This window comes from Alligator sinensis, unplaced genomic scaffold, assembly GCF_000455745.1.
Source record: "Alligator sinensis unplaced genomic scaffold, ASM45574v1 scaffold1032_1, whole genome shotgun sequence".
NCBI classification, from domain to species: Eukaryota; Metazoa; Chordata; order Crocodylia; family Alligatoridae; genus Alligator; species Alligator sinensis.
The window spans coordinates 491,130-510,710 of NW_005842450.1; the positions used below are offsets into that span (position 1 = coordinate 491,130).

Consider the following 19,581-nt stretch of genomic DNA (forward strand, 5'->3'; position numbering starts at 1 on the left):
CGTCGGAGAGTTGACGAATCACATTAAATATAGTTCTTCTTGCAACAGCTGTCTCTAGGGGTTTCAGAAATCTAAACAATAGTTAAGAAAGGCAGTTCAAACTTGTACTATTCAGGCCTTAAGGAAATAGAAAATATTGATTCAGAGGAAATGCTCCAGCAGGAAATTCCCTGTTCAGGAGCAAAGGCTATCAGACGATGACTAACCACATCAGAATGAGAGGGAAGTGCAGCAGCTGACCTCATAGTCACTAGATTTGATCAGCCAGAGTTAGAAGGAACAGGGATCCCTGGAGACAGTAGATTTGCCCACGACGCAATGGCTGATAAAGAGGGTGGCCCTGCGAATACTGGACTGAACGCAACGGGCCTGACCCTGCTCAGTTAAAACAACGGGAGTTCCCCCCAGGGTGAACAACTCGATATTTGCTGACATTGTTTCTCCTGTTTTTAGCCTGAAGGACCCTGTCAAATATTTATGAAGAGGCAGGAGTCACTCCAGAGTTAAGTTGCAAGCGAGTCATTGTATAGAGCAGCTATGATTGTAGTGCAGGGACGGGGTGGGCGGCCGCATGGCCCAACGGGCAGGCTGGATGAAGTATGGCAGGGCTGCACGCTGCTGGCTGTCACTGCCACATGACATAATGGGTGCGTCTACACGTGCATTTACGCCGGCTTCAATTTACTGCGCAGTAGGAGGGAATAGGCCGACATCTACACATGCAGGCATTAAAGTGCATTCATGCTGTGTGTAGATCGACTTTTAGAGAGAATGCTTCTAGACAAGGTATGTAAAATCAGCGAGACTATTTATGGTGGGGGGGAATAAGACACAAACTCAGAAGTTTTTTTGGACAATAGATAATGTTTCAGGGCTCTAGCCCAGTCCAGACAGGCACTGAGCATCCCTAATCGACACCAAGCGAGGCTAGGTCAGCACCTGCCAATTTGGGGACTTCCCCTAGTGAAATGCACCCCTTTTGCACAGGGCCAGTGCAAGTTCCGGGCCCCCCTAGAGCATTTCTTAAGCCCCCGGCAAGGTTTAAGTGTGCCTACGTAGGCTACGTGCTGGCCCGCGACTCCCAGGTACATTAAATCGAGACTCTTCAGCCTGAAGCCAAGGACAAGACAGGTCTGGGAAGCGTGGCCCTGACCATGTCAGCTGGGCGGACTGTGCGACTATACTGAGGATGCTTCTGTTTGCAAAAAGAGGATACTGAATGTCTAATGAATATTAAGCACATTTTCCACCATCAAAAAATAAAAGTTCATCACCAAAACAAATCAGAAAAAAAAGACTGCCCACTCGTATAGAAATACTGATTTTAATTAGATTGTGATAAATGTTAAAGGTAAACTCGAGACATTGATCCATTTTCTTTTTCACCAGAAAAAAAATAATCAGTAAACTGTTTAGAAAAGGCACAGTTTTGATGGTTCATACTTTGGTACTGGGCTCCTGCTACAGAAAACATGTGAAACAGTCAACAACAAAAATACAAACTCAGCATTATTTAAAAGTGTATAAAAACCTGCAGAAATGTGGACATTAAAAGTCCTTAGTCTAAAAAAAAAAAAAAAACAAATCACAAACAGAAATAGCACCAGGGAGAGTATAAAAGACCTTTAAAATTTTTAAAAGGCATTTCTGAAAAATATTTCTCTCCTTAAAAATGTTTTTATAAACATGTAGTAAAAAGGCAGCTTTTACAGGGAAAAAACAGTTGGAGGAACATTTCTATGACAATTGTTTTCCTGCAAGTTTAATGCCACATAATCTTGATTCTTTTTTCATCTTTGCTTGCTTTCCAAATCTTCTCTCCCATGAAGACGGGGCTACAGAATGAAAAGCTGAAACCAATTTGAAGGCGTGCATTAATCCAGCCTGAAAACAAGGGGCAAAGGCTAAAATAAGTGGGGGGTGCACCTGCTGATCGTGCGCCTTCCTTGACTCATTTCGACCAGCGCCCCAGGGCTGCCGCGAGCTTCACATGGGCAGGACCCTCCATCCTTGCAAAACGCGCCAGGCTTCCCTGCGGTTCTGCATGGGCACCAAGGTCCTCCCACCGGAAGCTCGCCACAGGCACAGAAACTAAGGACTGATTTCACGTGGCAGTACACAAGGGACGGGCTGAGAACTTAGTGTTTTGATCCAGATCCAGAACGCATTTCGGCTTCTCGTGGAAAAGCTGCACATGCAAACGCACGGAGTTGCTGCGGGTTTGCACACAGAGGCACCCCGGTAACCAGCCACGTGGTTACTCGAGTACCACATTCTGCATGCCGAACCCACCAGAAAATCCAGCCCCCGTACGTCTTCGGAGATAACCGTGTATCGATTGCGGGAGCTAGATTATTTCTTATCCCTGAGTGGTGTAGAAAGGATTGCACAGATGGGGGAGATGGCACGTGGGAGCTCTACTTGGCTTTTCTTCAGCATTTTGGCAATCGGTGCATCTCACTTGGGGATATGCTAACAGAAGGAGCTTCCAGGAGCAACAGGGGAGGAAGTGTCAGTACAGAAGTGAGCTCCACTGCCAGGAAGTCCCAATTCTGACATGCTTCCTCATGCAGCCGCTTCCCGCTGCCTTTCAGAGCAGGCAGGACGGCTGCATCGGCAGCTGAGGCTGGAGATAGAAAATAACCAGCGCACAGACCAGGAACGGCTCTATGCAGGGAAACGTGAGGTTTTCCATTTGCTGGGGAGGACACCCTCTTCCAGCACCTGAGAAGGAGATGCACAGAGGTCTCCAGTTGTCAGGGAGAGGTAGAAGGAGCAGGGAGGGAAGCTGTCATTTCCAGTGGGTCCAGCTCGTTGTGGAGGTTGCACTCGATGGTGCTGAGAGCAATGCAAAAGGCCGTCCATTTGCCCTAACACGCCCTGCAAGATTGATTTTGGAGGCCTGGCAGACACCTTACTTTACACAAGAAGCTGATGCTTAATTCGGAAAGCAAGAGTCTGGGGGAGAAGTGGAAGCACCGCTAGGTCTTCAATCCCACGTCTGTCTGCTCAAGGCTTTTCTTTCATGCAGAGGGCTTTGCTAGGTCTGCTCTGACAGTACCACTAGAGCCAATCCAACTGGGCATTTACAAGCACATGCTTCACATTCAAGCACGAGTCGAGGTACTTTGCTCAACTGAGGTCACTGGTTTGTTTGGTGTTTATGACAATTCGAGGCAATGGGAAGTGGTGCAGCAACACGCTGGAGTCCCGGGTCTCGGGAAGCACCTGCCGTGCCGGCCTGCAGAGGAAACCTGGCCTTGCTAGAAAGGGGTCTGTTGGATTAACACGCTTCCCAGGGACCCTGCTGATTGTGCAGATGCACAGCGTGGCAGCGAGAGCTATGTGCAGCGCTGGCATGCCTGGTCCACAACTTGATTGCTGACCTCTTGGGTCCCAGGCTTTATCCGGATCGCTCCCAGAGAAGGCTGCTCAGTCATTAGGCATTTAAAGACAAACTTCTCTGAAGGAGTTTCATTGAGGCAGGAGTCACAGACAGGGTCAGCTGTAGCCATGCTGGCTTTGGCCACACCACATTGGGAGCTCTTCCTTCCAGCTTACGGCACACTAAAGCCACACGTGGTTTTTCTGACTGCAAAATTTTCACCCTGTGTCAAGTCAAACCTAGAAAGTGGCTGCCCCGCTTGAATGTGGGGCCGACTGCAGTGCTGCACATGTAGTCTGGAGGTGCCATCCCATCTCTGTGCACGCAGCAAGCAAGCGTCCCCTTTTTGTCCAGTCCCAGGCTTGTGGGGGCTGGCAAAGACCGTGCTAAAAGGTGCCTTTTTGCTGCTCCACGCATGCACAGAGATGGCCAGCAAGCCAGTCAAGAACAGTGTCTGAACACAGTACAACAGACTCACCCAGGGAGCCTGAGCATTTACTCTCTGGCACATGGAAAGGTGAGGGAGAGGAGGAGGATTTCCCCTTTACATGGGTCTACTCCTACCATACAGCAAAGACCCCACTGCTGACAGTGGCAGAAGAACAGGCCGTATTCGAAGAGTGAAATCTTAGCCCAGGTGAAGGCAAGAGGAGCTGCGTCACGGATCTCAGCAGGGCCACGGTTTCACCTGAGGGATTTCAGTGTCGGGTGAAGTCAGTGCGATTTTCGCTCCTCGTATTTCTGATGGAACAAAGGCTCGCTGCACCTCTCTGGATGCTGCGATGGTTTCTCTGCAAACGGGCTGCCATCCAACGCCGCTCACATTAGCAACACGGGTCCCATTCACGAAACCGTACAGAAAGTTGTGGGGGAAGAGAAGGTGGGGCTGTGGTTTGCAAGACACAGACGTACATCACTGAATATCAGCACTGCCCTCCCTGGTGTCGGCACGTCCCTTTGGGAAGCGCGTGTTAAGAGAACACCAGAGCCCAAATCCTCACGTGTGATGTTTGACCTCTTGAGCCTCTCTGCTGGATTCTGAATTGGAAAGTTAAAAGCTGGTTTTAAAAGAAAGTAGTGAGTCCTGGTAAACTACTGCCTGACGCACAAAAACAGCATTTCTTTAGCTCTAGCTAGAAAAGTAATTCTACCACCTCACAGTTCAGTTTTAGCTACATTCAGGTCTAGGAGTCTCCACATTCTCATGTAATGCCTTAAAGCAGCAACAAAAGTATAAAAACCATTAAAATTTAACCACGAAAAAAAAAACAACCTGTAAAAAAATATAGGATTTGGTCCTTGTATCCTGCTTGTTCGTTCAGCGTATGTAACCTGGCAGGGTTCTTTACATCAGATGCTACGGTTTTGGTTTCTTAGCCATCGTTTTCGGAGAGGTTGAGTTTAAAAAAAAAAAAAAAAAGCATTGTGCTTCTACCTATTTCAAGTTTTCCTGCAGCACCTCAGACAGCTGCTTCACACTCAGCACCTGAGTCGCTGCTTTCCAGCCGGACGTGACATTGGTATGTTTAATGCTCTTGGATGAGATGTCTCAGGCTCAGTCGTATGTACAGTCTCCTGCACGGGGTCCTTTGAGCTCTGCTTTCTCTATGCTCTAAATACCACTTTCTTCTGTCCCTGAAAATAAAAAAAAAAAAAATGTTTTTTAAAGTTACCCTGCCAGGTTCGTTGGTTGAGGAAAGTTCCCCCGAGCTCTCCCTACAGCCCCGCTTCCTTCCCGGCACGGCCTGGGGGGTCATTTTCTAGGAGGTCATGGAGCTGATGGGAAATGCTGCCCGGTCTCATCCTTCCCTCTCCCGCAGAGGCAGTGGAGCTAGCGCACCCTTACCGGAAGAGAGACGAGGAGATCCCTGCTTGCTATTCACAGGCAAAATAATCCTTGAGCGGGGCGAACAGGTGCCGAATGACCGGGACGCTCCACGACCTGCCAAGCAGCTTCTGGCGAGCTCCGCGCCCCATGTTGGACACGTCCGTGTAGTGGAGGGGGAAGCCAAAAATCCTGCAGGGGCGGGAGAAAAGCAGAGTCTTCATTCAGGAGGGAACCCGCACGTCGGTGCATGCATAAGTCTACCCTATAATCACTGGGTTACATCCCAAGGGCCAACACCCTGGCCCCACGCATCGCTGCCGATGCTTCTTGGGGCTGTCCTTGTTTGGTCTCACAAGGGGCACCTCGTCCCACACTGAGGCCCAGATCCTTGCTCCCTTATCTGGACCTCTGCTGCAGGCATGCACATGTGCAAGCATCTCTGCACACTTCCTTTGCAGGTGCAAGCCATTCTCATTCAAAGAAACCCCCACCCTTTAAAAACCTGCCCCCAAGCCACAGCCCTGCTCCCTATGAAGTTAGTGGGAGAGTCTGGGTATTTCTGTCACGTTTCCAAGAGCCAGCGCTCCACATGGACACTGAGATCCCTCCCCGCTTCCCGTAGTCACAAACAGGGCTTTTCGACTGCAGATCTCCACGCATTTCAGCAGCTAGGGAAACTGAGGCACCAAGAAGGACACAACATGCCCAAGATCATCCAGCTGGCCAGCAGAAGAGCCAGGAATACAATTCGGTCTTTACAAGGATAAACCTCCTGAAAAAATATCATGCCTACAAAACCGTAGCCAGTCGCATATCATGGTCGTGCTACGGCAAATAGGACAGATAGCAGCCTCTGCTTGAGAGGGGCCACGGGCTGGACAAGCAGGAGACGTGCGGCTCAAGACGGGATCTGCACTAGGAGAAGTGACTAAATTGTGCCCGAAAGCTTGCAAAGAACAATTTTTCCAACTATTTAGTTGGTCTAAGAAAAGAGATCACATCTACCCAAAGAACTTTGCCTACAGGCATTTTCTACGTGTCAGCAGCAACGCAGGGCCCGAAGGTGAGCACAGCTCAGCTTCTGCAGGAAAAGAAGGCTTTCAACTCCCCTAAAAACTGGAGAACGACCCCATCCTACCACGCACACGGCTTAGTCCTGCCACCAGCACCTCCGAAACACAGCCCAGCTTTCCTGGGCACTCTAATTAACAACCTGAGCCATCGCCTGGGTGCGGCCTTTAATAAAAGAAAATAAAAAGCTAACAAAAAAATCCAGAAAATGAAATAGAAATCAGCCCCCAAAGCACTGCTCTTTGCCCAGGTCAGCACCAGCGACCGTCCCGGTCATCAAACTGCAGCAAATAGAAACCAAGGTGGGAACAAGAAGCCTCCAAACCCCGGAGAAACCCCCTTCCCGGCACGCCGGCTCGTCCCTGTGACCTCCCAGACACCCAAGCAGGGTCATCGGGTTATTCTGGCGAAGACCAGGTTACGGAGCACGCCTTGTGGTCCCTTCCCCGCTACACACGGCATATGCTAGAGCAGCACAACTCCTTTCCATGGACCAGATGAAAATGGAAGGCTTTTGTCCCAGGCCCTTGGTTTTTCGGGGGCCCCGCCACGACGGACAGCAGATGCGGTCACAGACCCCCAAGGAACAAGCCCGCGGGTCCGTGCTGCTCCTCGCACCGCCTTTGGAGGCCCTGGCCCAAGCTCCCCGGCTGCAGCGCCCACCCTCCCTAGCAGGGCTCACCTTTCTAACTCAGAGCACCACAACATGTCTTCCTTCCCGTTCATGAGAACAGGGAGCTTCATGGCTTTCCCCTGCTTGAGCGAGTTGGTTTTAGTCGTTATGGTTTGCACCTTCTTCAACTGAGGAACAAAACAACAAGCGTGACGTGAACCTCCGAGCCCGCGCATCAAGCAAACGCCTTGCAGGCTCTACCGAGGACGGGGCTGATCCGGCCGCGGGGATGAGGCTGGGCAGAGGAAGGGCATGCCGGTGCTTCCAGCATTTCCAGTAGCACAGCGTCTGCCCCTACGAAGCACTTGCACGAGAGGGCGTTTTCTTACAGCAATGGCTGGGGGCACAGCCACATCCTCTGCCCACTTTGGCATCTGCTGCCAAGGAAGAAAGATCCCGATTCATGGATATCGAGGGCCAGCCAAGCTGTGGTTTGCCCACCTTAGCAAGGGCTGCACTGCAGGCTCACAAGCCCCCCGAAAGACTGCCAGATGCTGGGCTTGGGGCCCCAACGTGGAGGACTTCTCCGACGGGCACCACAATCCAGAGACAGAAGCAAATCCACCACCTCACCAGACCCACCAAGAGCAGAAGGGGAAGAGAGAGCTGGGATCCAGAAAGACGGGTCTTAAGGGAGACAGCAAGAAAGAGAGATGCAAGCACTCTCGGGCCCAGAGAAGGCAAAGAGTCGGAGAGGGGGTCCCCAGAGAGCGCCCCGCTCCGAGGACATCCCCTGCGACGGGTGCAGCCAGGTGGAGCCCAAAGACCTCACGTCGTAGGAAGGTGAGAAACACCCCAGAGGGGGAAAAGGGGAAAGGGGAAAAGGTTGAACAGTGGCTCTTACCGTCGCTATCCTACTGTATTCCAGGCAGTCCTGAAGCTCAACTTTATCAGTCCTTGAAGCTACCACAGGCCTGAGAACAGGCAAAGCTCGTTACAGTCTAACATCCACAGAGACCTGCACGCTCTAGCGCTCCGGCATGGGCACACTCGCGTCCTCTGCAGCAGCAGAGAACACGGCAGCATTTACAAGAGCACGGCAGCAAACGTAACCCCCGCCTGAAGGTCGGGTGCAGGAAAATAAGGCCTCACAGTTAATCTCATGCAGAGGTAAACAGCCTTTCAGGAGAGCCACAGGGTTTGCCCAGCAGAAAACAGAGAAGCATCAAAATCTGGTCCTCTCCCTTGGGAGGTTTCTGATCAGGGAAAGAAACCTGCTGGTGATGCGACTTCTGGCCCTTTCCCACCCCCTTTCTTCTAATTCACAAGGCAAAGGACAAGGAGAGAGGGCGGCCAGAGATGCTCCTGAGCCGATTCTTTTAAATCGGACAGCGCGACCGCGAGCGAGACGCAGCGGTGAATGCGAACACCCTGCACAACAGCAACCACATCTGGCACCGGGGTCCTAGGGCTCCTCTCGACAATGCAAACAGGCTGAACGCTGCACATGAGGAAGGGTGGTCAGCGCGGAGGTCGGGTGATGGGGAAGTGCAGATTGCTTCTCAATGACACTGCTTTAGTGAACGGGCTCTTTCACCAGGACCCTCCAGGTGAGGCAAGAGCGCCCTGGAAGCAACAAGCATCGCCGCCCGCCAGTGAGCAACGACCCCGGATCTGCCCGAAGCATCAAAATCCCAGCTTCTTCTGAAAGGACAGCGCGGCTGCTGCCTTCAGCCAGCCGGGAACCCCAGCCCAAGGGCTGCTTCCGCTGCCACCGCCAACACTGCTCCGTACACCATGCATCCCTTTGCATTTTCCATCCTCCCTCGACACTGTCCTGTGCAACCCTGTTCCCAGGTGCAAATGTCTGCTCCAGAAAGCAGACCGCAACCGCGGCCTGCAGCACTGATCTGCTCCCTCCTCCCTTCCTGCGAGGCTGTGTCCTGTGGCCGACTACCCAGCAGCACTGAGGTCCCTGGGCAATCTCGCACCCAGCTCTCAAAGAAGACAAGGTCCGATCTCTCTCTGCCCCCAGCTCCCGCTGCAAACACATGGTCGTGACACTGGCTGCCCTTGTTCAGTCTCACTGGGTAGGGTCAGCCCTTTTACAGAACCGACCCACACCCCCTTGACACGCCGCTTCGACTCCACCTGTTCCACCAGCACACGGTGGTTATACAGTTTACAGTAGGTGAACTGTAAACTCACCGTCATCAGGATGCAATTAGACCATGACACGGTTTACAGCATGCTCCACTACAGTAAAACAGTATGAATCATTTACAGGAAAGTCATTCGCTGCCGCTCTGAGAGCTCCGTCCTTCTTCACAGCTGTCCTAGATCCCAACAACTTTGTATTAATAGCAGCATGTGAAGTGCAGGAAGCGCTGGTACGGTTTAACCTCATTTGACTTGTCGCTTGCTCAACAGAACTTGTTCTAAATCGGGACGCGAGGTCGACGACCCACTGTCTGTGGTGCCCTGGATAGAGACTTCGGCAGGTGACATTGTCAAAAGCGCCCAAGTTCGTTGTCAAAAGCTTTTACTTCCTTTTACTTTTGAAAACGTCAGCCTGAGTCCACCCTCCAGGGGCATCCCCAGGGACCTCCGCTTTGGAGTCTGCACATAGGTACCGACAGAAATGCAACCACAAGCTTCCAAATGCAAAAGGTGATGGAGGCTACGCTCCTGGTCCTGGACGCCTGTCCCCCACGGACCTACACCCATCAGGGTCAGCGCTAATTGCTTTAACTCCCACAAATGCCTGCGCCTAAAGCGTAGACAGCAAAGCTCTAGAAATCAGCATGCGATCCCATTGATTTCTTTCCATCTGCATTGACCTACCCAGGGCTTTTGCGAGATGGAAAATTCCATCTTCTGCAGCTCGAAAGGTTAGGTTAATAGGGTCACTATTGGCCTGATTTTAAAGCATCTCTTTAATCTAGGTTTTCCTGTGAATTTTGACCTAGCAAAGTGTGCTGCACAGAAATCTCTGGACACTTCTGCTTATGCACGGCACCCGCAGTCCTTTCAGAAAGCCAAGTGTGCACAGCGGGGTCCACGCAGCACCGAGCTGATGGGACAACAACTAATGGGAACTGCGGCTTGTTCTGCGCTGCTCAGATCCACACCTCCAGTCCCACGGCACTCGGTGCAAGAGACACCGAGGCAACCAATCCCATGCTATAAGCAAGCCCCAGTTACTCATCCTCAAAAAAGATGCACACATCCTAAAGACAACCCGATGTAGTGCCCACGCTGAAGTCAAGGGAAAGGTCCCCACGGATTCAGTCCCTCACTCTAAATACGTCTAGAGCCCTGTAACTCCTAGCAGCGAGGAGCGAGCGCACCGCTCCTTGGAGACCTGAGCCCAACGGGCTGAAGCACTGCAGGCTAATAAGTCTCCCTGGCTCTCCAGAGCTGCACCTGGGGCCAGGAAGGATGAAACGGGAGAGGCTCGCAAGTGAAAACCAGTTACCTGTTCATCCCTGGCAGATTGCCCCAGAAATAGCGCGCTCGGTGTGCCGCCGACACCTTGACAGCATCGATCATCACCGGGTTACACTGCGGGCCAGCAGAGAGAAGAGGAAAATGTCAGAAAGAGGGACCAGGGCGAAGCACCTGTGGCCACCCCAGGTAGGGCCCTGCTTCTAGGGTAACCAGTGCATGTGGCATGAAGATGGAAAGGCCGTTTCTCTAAGAGCCCACCGTCGCCAGTACTACTGCTGCATTCGGGTGCACCGGGGAGCTCTAGCAACGCAGGCATGAGCCCGGACCCACCCACCACATGCCCCAGCCCATCTCAGTAGCGTCTTCTTATCGCTCCTGCAGGCTCAAGGACAGAAGTGCTGCTTAGGTGACGACTCTGGCAATAGGCAACAGGCAGCAAATGGTATCACGGACTAACCCCCCAAAGTTGACAAACAGACTCCCCACAGCGAAGCGGAGAATCATTAAACCCATTTTATGACGGGGAAGCTGAGGCACAGAGGGCGCTGGCCAAGGCTGATGGGGAAGCCTGCAGCACAGCCAGCGCAAGACATCCAGCCTCGAGAGCATCCCTCCTCCTCCCACTAGTCCTGCTTGGGGTTTTCACGGCCCGGCTTTGTCTTGGCTTTCCGTGAGAAGCCACCTCGGGATGCCACCCACTTCCAGGCCCCCGCGCAGAGGCAAGCGGCCCACGGCAAGCCTTACCTCCAAAAACCGGGAGATGTCCCTCTTGTCATTGACCCTCATGGCAACGACGTTCTCGAACATCCAGAAGAAGGGGCGTTCCTCGCCCATCTTCGGGCGCGCGTAATTGAGGAGGTGGTAAAACTCGAAGAACAGCCGCCCGGTTCCTTCTGCAACGGGGCAAGCCGAGACGGTCAGGGAGGTCCGCGCCCCCAGGAGCAGACAGCACCGACGATGCCCGGTGCTCATGGAGGTGGCCTGGCTTAGCCATCCTGTGTCCCACCAGATCTAAGGCACTAGTGGGACCACATCAAGGTAGGGCAGGGGGGAGGAGTTCGGTCTTCCAGGCCCATCCCATCGCGGGAACCCACTAACCCCATGCGGCAGGAGTTTGGGACTCGCACCCCTCAGGAAACGGAGCGAAACACCGACTCGTTTTCCAGTGGCCAAACAGCCCCAGGTGAGACAGCAGGCTCCTTTTTGGCCCCTGCGCCCCATCCCAAGCACGGCTCACAACTGCAGAACCGGGAGCTGAAGGGCTCCACATCCAAGAGCCACAAGCCCCTCCAGAAACCAAGCCGCCTTACCATACAGCCCCTTCCTGGCAGGATTCACGATGGACAGGTCGTTGCAGGGGCTGCCACCGATCACCAAGTCGAAAGGCCCCCACTCATCGATCTGGAAAAGACAGAGAGAGGGACTCAGCCCAAGCGAAGTCCCAAAATGGCACGTGGTACAAAGGGGCAGGACAGCGGGCAGCTGGCATGCTCTTCCATGCCAGGAGCCAAGGAGGACGGGACGCGGCGCAGGAAGTCGCGTGCTCACGTTTCTCTTGGTTATGTTCCGGACGTCGTGCACGTAGGTGATGTTCCCCTCGTGCCGGACGGTGCCCACAGCAATGGACTCCTCGCATATCTCCGAAGCGATGTATTTCTCCACTTTAATGCCCAGGTCCTTCAGAACCAGGTAACCTGCCCGGGGGAGGAGAGCCAGGGTGAGTGCTGGCTGCAGGGACCCTTCCAGGCTCTTAGCTTCCTCCACCAGCCCGCGACACACCCGGTCTGGGCGCGACGCAGAGGGGGACATCTGTGCGGCTCTGGGCCTTCAAGAGCCCAACCCACCCACACAGGCACATCTGCTTGCCTGAAGCTCACTCCTACAAGGGGGCTCCACAAAGCTGTTGCCTCTCCCCACGGTCAGCCGACGGGGAAGTGCTCTGCTGAGGAAGCAGCAGGTCCCTGCACATGGTCCTGCAAATGTGTCCCCACCCCGCGCCGCCAGCGGGGACCTGCGTGCAGAGGGACGCTGAGAATGGGACCTTGACAGGCCTGGGACTCTTCCTCCAGCTCATCCTCCATACTTAATAATAAAGGGCCAGTGGTATAGCTGCAGCACACCAGAAATGCTGGTTGTGCCATGGACTCGCTGCATGACCTTGGCCAAGTCACTTCATCCCTCCCTGCCTCAGTTTTCTCAGCTATGACAGGTCTGCTGGCGCTGACTGGCTGCACCAGCACACATCACGTTCGTTCAAGGCTTTGCTAAGGGTTTAGCAGCTCCTAGGAGAGCGATCACAGCTATTGAATCCTGCAACTCTTTCCTACACACCCCCTCCTGGCTCCTCACCTGTCGCTATGCCGTCAAATAAGGACAGCACTCGGATGGGCTTCCGCTTCGCCGCGGGGATGGCTGGGTAGATTTTAGGGGCTTCCTGCGAAGAAAGAGGGGGAAGATGAAAGCTTAGCTCATAGTCCCGCTGCTCCACGAGGCTGCTGGAAAGGCCCAGGCCCTATCGCTGCCAGCTGAGAATCGGCCCCACGCCCCGCACGGCCACGTGTCAGCAGCACAGAGGAAGTGCTGGATGCCTTCCCACTCCACAAGCCCAGGTTGCCCCGTTCCCAGCGTCGTCTGCAGCGCTGCATCCTTCCCCGTCCCTCACAACCTTCCTGAGCTCACCGCACGCCGGACCCTCGCGCCCGTTTCCTTACGTATTCCTGCCCCTTGTCGCTGGTGAAGAAGTCCTGCAGCCGGACGTTCCAGTCCTGGCGGCGCTGCAGGACCCCGTAGCACTTCTGAGGCTGGCACATGTAGCAGCTCCACGGTTCCTGCTCCTTGGCCTTCTCCGAGCTCCCTCGCCCTACCAGGACCTCCAAGCACTCCACGCAGAAGCACCTGGGGAAGCCCGGGGCACGCGGTGATTCTCACTGCCGGGGCCCCCGCTGCCTGCCCCCACGCTACATGACAAGCTTCCCAGGTCAGGCAGCCGTGCCCCCAAGCACGGGGCTCTGCACGAGCAAGTCCAAACACAGCTTTGGCAGTCCTGTGGTGCTGCTGGGAGGCTAATTAGCGCAGTCGCCCAGCAGTGGTAATTAGCCAGCCCATAGCATCAAACAAGCATCAAATGCTTCCCATTTAAGAAGTGGCCCATATCTGAGGGCACTGCTTCCAAGCCCAGCAAGCTGACCCTGTAGACAGCCTCGGTCACCCTCCGTGCAAATCCCCCACGGGCAGTACACATTGCCTCGGGGTCCAGCTCCAGGCCTTTCCCATCTTGCAAGAGGAGAGCAGGTTTCTGCGTCTCCTCCGGGACCCCGGGAATGCAGGGAGCGAGAACGATGAGCGCTAGCTGCGTATTTGCAGGGGACTCTTGCCGATATCCCACACAGGGCTAGAGGCGGGGATCTACCCAGGCCTGCGGCTGGTGGATCACAGCGCGCTGCAGACATGCACCGCAAGCAGAGAACGGGGTATCCCACTGGGAAACCCTGTCCCCAAGCTTCACCTAATCCCAGGACTGGAGATGCCTTCTCTGCAGAGAGGCACAGACACAGTCCGGGGAAGGGGAAACAGGAGCAGCCAGGGAAGCCAGAGCCTTAAAGCAGATCCCTCTAAATGAGGATGAAGTAGTAACTTCCCTTCTCAGGCTGGGGTGTTCGAAGGAGCTCGAAGGAGCCGGGCACCCAGTAGTCAGTCCAGTCCTTCGGTTTCCTTCCAAAATCTCAACCCCACTAGTGCTCCAAGTTCTCATCTGCACTCAGCAGCCTGTCCTTGCATGGTCCTACAGGATGCATTATGGCCAGAGCTCTCTCATCCGGGTGCTTATCCCTCCGCTCCCAAAGCTGCCTTGAGGCCCCAGGGTGCAAGGGCCCAGGTCCTACAGCAGCACGGAGCCTCCACAGCTCACCCCATCTCCCAGGCCCCTGCACCCAGGGTCGCCTGCAAGGGGAGGGACGGCGAGGGAGAGGGAGAAGGGGAGCGGGCAGGGGCAGGGCTGCCCACCTGTAGCAGCTGGCGTTACTGCACAGCAGCAGCTCCTTGCCCTTGCAGCAGACGGTGCAGTAGGACTGGTAGCCGTCGTCGTCGTACATGTAGAAGAGCTCCAGGAATCTTTCCTAGCAGCAAAACAGGCCCCCAAAAGAGAGCGAGTCAGGCCCCCGGAGCCAGCTGCCATGCCCCACACATCTCCAGCTCCAGCCCACCTCCTTTCCCCTGCCCAGCCCCCTTCCCGCAGCCGGCAGGTAACCCCTCCATAGGAACTCCTTGCAGAAAAAGGCTAGCAATGCTCCCCCAGCCCCAGGCTCTCACGTGCTCTGCCAGCGGCCTCTCCGATCCCAGCCCAGCTAGCTGCTGCTTTCGAGACCCAGCAAGCTGCAGCAGCCAGCTTAACATTAGGTTAGCATGGGCGCATCCCCCGACATGCACCAGGCAGGGATCACCGCCCTCAGAAACTTACCCTGCAAGTCTGGCAAAGGCCCCCCTCAAACAGCGGGTGGAACGTGACCGGGTTTTTCCTTCCACATGACAAGCAGTTGTCTGTGAATGAATACAATGCACCCCCTTGAAGGGTTATCGGTGATTTTATCACGGGAACGCCTGAAGGCCTGACACTAGTCTAGGGGGCAACACAGGGGTGCACTTCACCCTGAGCAAACACTGCCCAGGCAGCACCGGGGCAGCTTCCACTAATCCCACGCGGTGCAATTAAGCAGGAGACACCAATTATCTCAGTCTTGGTGCCGTATCCAAGCACCCAACTTAGCCACAGACTTTTTAATCAAGGGAAAAAGGAACTAATTACCTTCGAGGCTCCAGTTGTTGTTTGTGACTTTGGAAACCATTTGCTCTTTAAAAGGAAAAGAAAAAAAAAAACACGTGAAGGGAAAAATACTCCAGGATTCTGCACGGCAAACTGCACGCGGAGGCAGCCGCAGCAGGGCCGAGCAGTCACGTGGTGGAGGGAAACACTGGTGTGTGCAATTACATAGAAAGCACACGTATGTATGGACCTAAGTGGGGATGAGTGTGGGCAGAGGTTAAAGCTGCCTCCAGGTAAGGGTGCGTGTTGCCAGGCAGGATTAGGATACACGCAGGTTTTGGAGGAGACGGGGTGCACGCGCACGTGTACATGCCTAGGCCATGAATAAACATGCAAGAGGTACAGGAAGAAACAAAGCAGGAACTGCCCTAGCATTGCTACCAGGGCTCGTCGCACTCATTTATGGAAAACACCATTCTTCCTCCAGCTGCAAGCAGGGTCAAAGCGAGCTCGTATCAGCCTCCCCGAGCGGTTTCTCTCCAGGGCGAGGGGCACGTGAGCCGTCTCCCCCTTGGGAGACACCCTGCCCGCTCCTGCTCACCTCGTGTCTGGTCCTTGTCCGCGTGCGCCTCCTTGCCGTTGCTGCAGACGTTGGTTTTCAGGCGCTTGGCCGGGGGGCAGTGCTCCGGGGTGGAGACCTCTTCTGCGCTGTTGCGACGGGTGCCGCTCTCTGGGGAAGGAGGCGAGGCAGGTCTTCCCAGTCAAGCCAGGCATTTTTGGGGGCACCTCCCAGTGAAAGCTAAAGGGACCTAACTGGGGGGCAAGCCCCCTCCTCGCCCCCGAGCTGAATGGGAGCTCAGCCCGTGCGGGCACCATTCAATTAGGGCTGATTTGCACCCTGCTCCATGCCCAGGGCAGGAGGCTTTTGCATGTGCCAACCCCTCACGCTAGCCCGTACCCAGGGGAGAAATGCACCCCAGTGTCCGGCCACCCGCGGTTCTTTACCACTTTGAGAGGAAGAAGGGGGTAGAATCGCTCGGTCTCTTCTGCTCCCCAAGCACACGTGCGCTCGCAGCCCCAGCTGCAACAGTCCTGTGATGCACAGACCAAGGCCAAACCACTGGAGTCAGACCCACTGGACATCCCTCCTGCTCGCGTGCACCCAGCCGCTCTGTACCCGAACGTGGCACCCGGGCCCGGTCCTCCCAGCTCGGCTGCAGAGACGGGCAATGCCGGCCCTGGGGGAGGCCTGGGCAGGAGAGGGTGGGCGATTTCTGTGCATCTGGGCAGCTCGCTCCCCTCTTCCTGAAGCCAAATGCCCCCGGGAACCGGGACCCCGAGAGGGACATCTCAAGGGCAAGGCTCATTTTCTTTTTTGCTGTAAAGCACAAGCAAAATCTTTGCCTATGGGGAAGCCCACGGAGGGCCGGGTCCTTGCCTGCCCCGTGGCACTTGGACACAGCCCAGGAATAGGGGCTGCAGGTGATATCTGATTTCCCGGAGCAAGATTTGGAGGGTCCCTAGCAGGTGCTCTGCTGCTGCTAGCCGGTTACACTCCCAGCTCGTCTCCAGCCGAGGCCAAGCCCTTCCTGTGCAAGTCCACCACCCCGGGGCTGGCTCTGACCTGCTACGCAACAGCCAGTCTGAGCAGGAGGTTATTGAGGAGGGGGACTGTGCACTGGCCGGTGCAAATACCCCAGTGCAGGCAACCCTCCCACCCAGTGCCAGCATCCCAAAAGCATCACACCTGGAGTGCTGGGTGGTTTCAGTCCCTTCCAGCCCATGGGCTTGAAGCCACTGAGCGCCCACTCAATCATGGGCTTCAGCTTCTCCTCCAGGGATTCCTTAGCCGTGCCAGGGAAGGTCTTTCCCGCCCGGCCCTTGGCAACCTGCCGGAGAGAGGGAAGACATTACTGCATTAGATACGGCGCCCCGGGAAGCCGTCGCTGCAGGGGATCCTGCAATTCCTGTCTGGATGCAGCCTCCCCCACCTGGACATGTGCACACTGGGCTCATTCATACCAGCGCCTGCAGCAACAGCTGTGCCCGGGGAGGGGAGACCCGCAGCCTCCCCCCTCCACTCCCCAGGCGGCACGGCCACGAATTCCAGCAACGGGCGCGCCAGCCCTGCAGCACACGGCACCGTTCCCCTCCCACGCACGCCTGCAAGCCCCAGACCAGCTGGGAGCAGGTCGAATCAGCCCCCACTCATGGGCATAATCCTGCCCTGTGCCGTGCACGGAAGGCCATGATGCTCTACTTGGCCTGTGGATGCACAGCCCCGAGGAGGGGGGCCTGCTGTGCGTGTACTCGCTCCACAAGACCCAGCACAGAACCTGCCGCCCATCAATCATCGGCCGGGAACAACTGGTCCTTGCGGCGCACGTCCCACACTGCCCCGGGGCTGCGGGGGCAGAGGGCACCTGACCAAGAACCGTACCCCGACCCCTGCAATTTTGGTGCCAGCCTCTCCATCCCCCCAGGGGCAGGAGAACACGGCATGGCTTGTGCTTTGCAATGGTGCCAGCAGACGGGGGTGGCTTTCCAGAAGGACAACCATGAGTCACAACAGCTGGTGCTTTGGCCTGATGCAGGCTTCACCCCAGGCTCTCGAAGCACTTTGCAGGTCGTGAGTGAAAACCCGTGACTGTGAAGCAGGGAACACTTGCTGCCCCCTTTTCCGGCGGGACAGATCAGATCAGAGCCCTGAGAAACGCGAGGTCTGCCCCCACCTCCCCTTCAAACCCAGCCAGCAACTCTGCAACCCAGCGCGGCTCTGCTCCCATTACCTCCAGAGCATGGTATATGGCGCGTCGGTAGGAGACCAGCTTATTGAAGGTGGAGGAGTTGAAATGCTGCTGGAAAGCTATCAGCCGCACCAGCTTGTCTGCCGAAACCTGGAGGGAAGGCAACAACTGCTCAGCAACGGATAGCCAGAGGAAGCGGAGACCTCGGGCCCGCGCTTCACTCCGTCCCTCAGGACCTCGCAGGAGGTCACAAACCCCCCAACATTCAGCAGCACCCCCACAAACACCAGCTGCCCGGGTGTCCCCTAAAAAGGGAGAAAAGCCCAAGTCACCCGCCCGAGGCTTCGCAGTGAGCGGAGGGCGAGAGCGAAGGAGAAAGCAGGTGTCCTGGCTCCGAACCCCCTCTCGTGTCTGGGGTCGTTAGGCCCGTGCGGTGTTACCCGCATGCACGGAGGCTGCTTTAACACCCAGATGCAGAGCGCCCAGCTTCTCCTGGAGCGTTTGGGTACTCGGCTCACTCATCCCCCTGGGGAAAGCTCCTCTCAGACGCAGCCTCTAGCTCTCCATGACCTGGCCCATCACGCTGTGCCCCTGGGCTGGGGATGTGCCGCCCTCCAGGGACCCCCCACCTTCAGCGGACGGGAGCAGAGCTGCTGGCGGGCTCCGAGAGGGAGAGTCCCTGGGAGGGGCAGAGGGCAAAGAGCAAACGAGGGCGCCTGGCGAGTCCAAGGTGGAGGTGAGGACCCACCGGCCTGCACAGGCGTCTCCCCGTCTTCTGCAGGTGCATCCTCTGCACCTGCAGCAAAGCCATTTCCCAGGCGGGTGACAGTTGGTGCAACCCCCCAGCTCCTTCTGCAGGGGTCCTGGGCAAAGCCTGCACCACTGCCTTTCCCAGGTGCCCCAAAATCCAGCTCTTCCTTTCCCACAGTCATTTCAGGGCTGCACTTACAGACCCCCCCCCAGTGCCTCTGGCAGCAGGGCACACGCCTCCCCTGATTGCTGTCACGGGAAGCCAAACCCCGCCGGGAAATCAGGCAGGGGAAAGGTTGGCTCCAGACAACGGGACTCCTATGCCCTCTGCTGGCCACCTGGCACCTGTCCGCAGCCCTGCAGCAGGAGCCGGCCCAAAGGTGCCCAGGGTTGCAGACATCCAGCCAGCCAAGGTCCGGGCTCCCAGCACCTCAGGCATGGGGCTTTCGGCCTCTTGAGGTCTGCAACCTCCCCGCAAGCGACTCAGGATGGGCAGCGGCTGCAGTAGGAGCTGAGCTACGCTCAGGATCTGCAGCATCCCACCCCGGTGCACTTTGCCCGCCCGCCTGTTTCCATGCAGCTGGAGGGACCCTCGGCCTGGTCTCTCTGCCAGGCTGTGCAGAACGGCCCCTGCCAGCCGCCCCGTGCTGCGGGACTCACCTCGGAGAACTTCCCGTCCCCGAACCACTGCACCCAGCGCATGCCGGAGATGGCTTGGCGCTTGGATGTGACCCGGTAGGAGACGACGAGGGCAGGCCACCAGGAGAAGCCTTTGATTTTCCCCCACACGAGCTCCCCGATTCCGAAGTCCTTCCCATCCTGCAAGTAGACGGGGACAGTGTCAGTCCGCTGGCAAACGCCAGCCACCCTGCGTGCATGGGCCCTGGGGAAAGCCAGCAAGAGCCCACCGGCGCATGCATACCCTTCACCGGAGAAAAGCAGCTCTGCAGAACTAGGACCTAGGGATGAGCATCAGCA

The 19,581-nt window shown here is 56.0% G+C and overlaps 2 protein-coding genes across 3 annotated transcripts in view; both read right to left on the bottom strand.

Moving 5' to 3' along the window:
- Positions 1–19,232, bottom strand: part of MAPRE1 (microtubule associated protein RP/EB family member 1) — a 32,322-nt gene extending 13,090 nt beyond the window's left edge. For both annotated transcript variants that reach the window (XM_006030483.3, XM_006030482.3), the window contains exons 1-2: positions 19,229–19,232; positions 13,285–13,293 (exon numbers count right to left, since the gene is read on the bottom strand). The gene's annotated coding sequence lies outside the window, so the exon portion shown is untranslated. The remainder of the gene's footprint in view (positions 1–13,284; positions 13,294–19,228) is intronic.
- DNMT3B (DNA methyltransferase 3 beta) overlaps positions 1,321–19,581 on the bottom strand; it is a 33,010-nt gene continuing 14,749 nt past the window's right edge. The window contains exons 6-23 of the mRNA XM_025212175.1: positions 19,264–19,422; positions 17,896–18,003; positions 16,854–16,995; positions 16,112–16,198; positions 15,708–15,836; positions 15,149–15,193; positions 14,804–14,883; positions 14,350–14,462; positions 13,059–13,242; positions 12,697–12,781; positions 11,896–12,041; positions 11,658–11,748; positions 11,092–11,240; positions 10,376–10,461; positions 7,802–7,871; positions 6,967–7,085; positions 5,232–5,402; positions 1,321–5,020 (exon numbers count right to left, since the gene is read on the bottom strand). Coding sequence (XP_025067960.1) covers positions 5,261–5,402; positions 6,967–7,085; positions 7,802–7,871; positions 10,376–10,461; positions 11,092–11,240; positions 11,658–11,748; positions 11,896–12,041; positions 12,697–12,781; positions 13,059–13,242; positions 14,350–14,462; positions 14,804–14,883; positions 15,149–15,193; positions 15,708–15,836; positions 16,112–16,198; positions 16,854–16,995; positions 17,896–18,003; positions 19,264–19,422 — 1,935 coding nt within the window. The 3' untranslated portion in view covers positions 1,321–5,020; positions 5,232–5,260. The remainder of the gene's footprint in view (positions 5,021–5,231; positions 5,403–6,966; positions 7,086–7,801; positions 7,872–10,375; positions 10,462–11,091; positions 11,241–11,657; positions 11,749–11,895; positions 12,042–12,696; positions 12,782–13,058; positions 13,243–14,349; positions 14,463–14,803; positions 14,884–15,148; positions 15,194–15,707; positions 15,837–16,111; positions 16,199–16,853; positions 16,996–17,895; positions 18,004–19,263; positions 19,423–19,581) is intronic.